Below are 3,276 nucleotides of genomic sequence, written 5' to 3'. Positions count from 1 at the left end.
CTAGTTTTAACTAGTAATGGTGCACCAGTAAGAGATGCGCCATTGCTATCTATACGTATGGCGCACCCCTACCAGTGCGCCATTGCTATCAGCCCTTATCCCCTCCCTCTAGTCACGTTCTCTCCCCTCCCCTTCCTCCTGACACACCCACCCACCTCCCTCGACTTTGATCTAGATCGGGAAGCCCCGGCCGCCCGCCTCTTCCTCTCCCTCCCGACCATGCCGAGCCACCTTCCACGACGAGCAATCCGAGGAGCCCCGCCTCCCTCTTCTTCTCCCCCAACCCCACTGGCGACAGAGACGAGGTGAAAATTCCCCACCAACCGGAGCGCTTGCCTGCCGATGGAGGTCTCAGCCAGGCTCCGCCCACCGTCTCCCGCCTCGACGGCGCCGCCCCGCCGCGGCGGAGGGTCCCTGCGGCGGCTGCTCCCTTCGGCCCGGCCCGCCTCCCGAGAGGTCTCCGCCAAGGTGCTTCCCAGTGCGGAGCCTCACCACTCTCCAGCCGCCGCACCCCTCTCTCCCCTCTCCTCGCAATGGCGGTCGCGCCTCCCCAGCCCACCACGCCCGCCCCCGCCCCCGCGAGCGGCGGCGACGCGTTCCGCCTGGGCCTCGTCGGCGCGGGGAACCTGGCCGAGAGCATCGCGCGGGGCGTCACGGCGTCGGGCGTCCTCCCGGCCTTCGCCGTCCGCATCACGCCCCACCGCCGCCTCGAGCGCGGCGCCGCCTTCACCTCCCTTGGCACCACCATCCTCGCATCCAACGCCCAGGTCGGTCTACCGGCCTCCTGCTCATCCCCGCATATGATTCACCCCGCCTTCCCTCACTCCGCTCGAAGCAGCGAAGCATCTCTGTCTCTGTCACGTGTTCACGCTTGACAACCACTTTGTATCTCATGTGATGTTTTTTCCTTCTCGCCGTAGGTTGTCGACGACAACGACGTGATCGTCATCTCCGTCAAGCCCCAGATTGGTAAGTGTACAAACTCGTATCATTAGCCCCTCAAGGCAATCAATCACTGATGCGTTTCTTCTCCAGATAGTATTTTCTTAGTCCCTGAAAGCAATCGCTGACGCCTCTGATTTTACGATTTGGGATTTTGTTTTGCACGCTTATGAGATTATCCACATATGAAATTGCAGTGAAGCAGGTTCTGGTTGAGCTCAAGCCCTTGTTGTCTGAAGAAAAGCTTCTGATCTCCATTGCCGCTGGCATCAAACTGAAAGATTTGCAGGTCAGTCAGTGTGCATTCATGGTCTATTCCCTTCAATGATAGAATTTTATGCACATATGTAGGACAATGAAATATCAGAGCTATTCTGGTAAGATTGATAAGTAGGTTGTAGCATTGAAAACATGACAATGCCGGTAGTATTATCAATGGTTCAGTCAGCGCCTCAACAGCGTCTGCACTACTTCTGATATTGTTTTTCAGTAGCTTTTTTCTGCACCTTTTTCTTTCAGTTCTTAGTGTTGTTGCCCCATGAACACATTTTTTTAATTTGACTGTACATTCAAATGAAGCCTTTGTTAAGTATACACTCCAAAATTCAGTTAACAGTAGCCTAACTAAATTTTCTGTTTCTGAATTTATAAACTCACTTTATATTCAGTTTATAAATTAACAGTAGCTTCAAAATTAAGTATCATTCGCATGGATCAACTGTTATTTTATTTTGTGGAGGATAAAGTTCAGATCATGAATAATGGCATTACAAGTGAACTTGGCACAATTACACATGTCCTGAACCTCATAGAATCTGACAAAAGCAAGTCTTCATTGGCATGCAAGTACTACTTTTACATTGTCATGACAGGAACAATTAATTTGACGTGTATCATTGGTACTGCTAAAACATTTCGTTCATGTTTCAACAAATTTGGTGAAGACCACTTCATATGTATTTTGCATATATGAATTATCTCCTGTTGCTTTCTAAGATGTTAGTTCTTTTAGTTCTAGCCCTGCTATCTTTAATTCCTGGCTGCTGGACTACCTGCAGGACAACAAGTTCATCTGCGGCAGCTATTGTTGTGAGTAGTCCGTCCATGACGCGCTCCGCAGCGTCTTCGCCGGGCACAACAAGATCCTCAATGTCTGGAAGTAAGTCACGGGCCATCTGTTTCCTGATGAATTTTCTTTCTAGCTCAATGTGATCGGATCTGACTAGTACGTTCAGATTTACTCTTGTTTTCTTTTCAAATAGTACTAGTAGTCTATATTCCAGCTGTGCGACTACCTGTAGCCACTTGAACCGATGAGAATTCTTCAAGCCTACCTATAGCCACTTGAACAAATGTCTATCTCAGATCTGCTCATCTAAAAAATCCAAGTGGAGTAGTATACTGGTAGTATAGTATAATAATATTACCAAAAGGTAAATGCCCTGATTATTTAGCTCTATCAGATAAATACTCGTCGAAAGTGGGCTCCTATCAAAATTCATTTCCATTATAATCTTACTCATACAATATTCACACCATGTAATTCTGGAAATATATGCTCATATCTAGTTCTGCATAAAAAATGACAGTATTGACATGTTATAAATAGTTTGTTTCTGTTTCCGTTTATTCTGTTACATTTTGCAGGGAAAAAGTGAAGAAAAAGAAGAAAAGTTAATTTGAGCTCTCTATTGCTCAATTCTACTTGACCACTAGACTACGGGTGATAAGGAGATGCAATTCTATGATTAACATCATATTTAGCAAGCATTTTACGGAAAGCACCATGAATAAAGTGTGAACCACCATCAGTCATTAAATATCTAGGCACTCCAAACCTTGGAAAAATAACTTCTTTAAGCATTTTAATAGAAGTGTTATGACAATCACTACTAGTTGGAATAGCTTCTACCCACTTAGTAACGTAATCAACAGCAACTAGAATATGTGTATATCCATTAGAGGCAGGAAAAGGTCCCATATAATCAAAGCCCCAAACATCAAATGGTTCAATAACAAGTGAATAATTCATAGGAATTTCTTGATGTCTACTAATATTACCAATTATTTGACATTCATCAAGACAAAACAAACTTACGGGCATCCTTGAAGAGATTAGGCCAATAAAAATCGGATTGCAATACCTTATGTGCAGTTCTGTCTCCAGCATGGTGTCCTCCATAAGCTTCGGAGTGGCACTTGCGTAGGATCTGTTCCTGTTCATGCTCAGGTACACAACGTCTAATAACACCATCTAATCCTTCTTTATAAAGATGTGGGTCATCCCAAAAGTAATGTCTTAAATCATAGAAAAACTTTTTATTTTGTTGGTAT

At 45.4% G+C, this 3,276-nt stretch overlaps 1 protein-coding gene across 1 annotated transcript; it reads left to right on the top strand.

The window, feature by feature from the left end:
* The first annotated feature begins 533 nt into the window (after nucleotides 1-533).
* LOC147984096 (pyrroline-5-carboxylate reductase-like) lies at nucleotides 534-2,600 on the top strand. Its single transcript, XM_087540978.1, has 6 exons — nucleotides 534-767; nucleotides 921-969; nucleotides 1,140-1,231; nucleotides 1,294-1,319; nucleotides 1,955-2,031; nucleotides 2,590-2,600. Exons 1-6 carry the CDS (start codon nucleotides 534-536, stop codon nucleotides 2,598-2,600), a joined length of 489 nt encoding a protein of 162 aa, XP_087397104.1.
* The last annotated feature ends 676 nt before the right edge of the window (nucleotides 2,601-3,276 follow it).

The sequence above is a fragment of the Triticum urartu genome, chromosome 2A (assembly GCF_056163025.1).
Source record: "Triticum urartu cultivar PI428250 chromosome 2A, HENAU_Tu73, whole genome shotgun sequence".
Lineage (NCBI taxonomy): Eukaryota > Viridiplantae > Streptophyta > Magnoliopsida > Poales > Poaceae > Triticum > Triticum urartu.
This window is presented reverse-complemented; position numbering and strand designations above follow the sequence as displayed.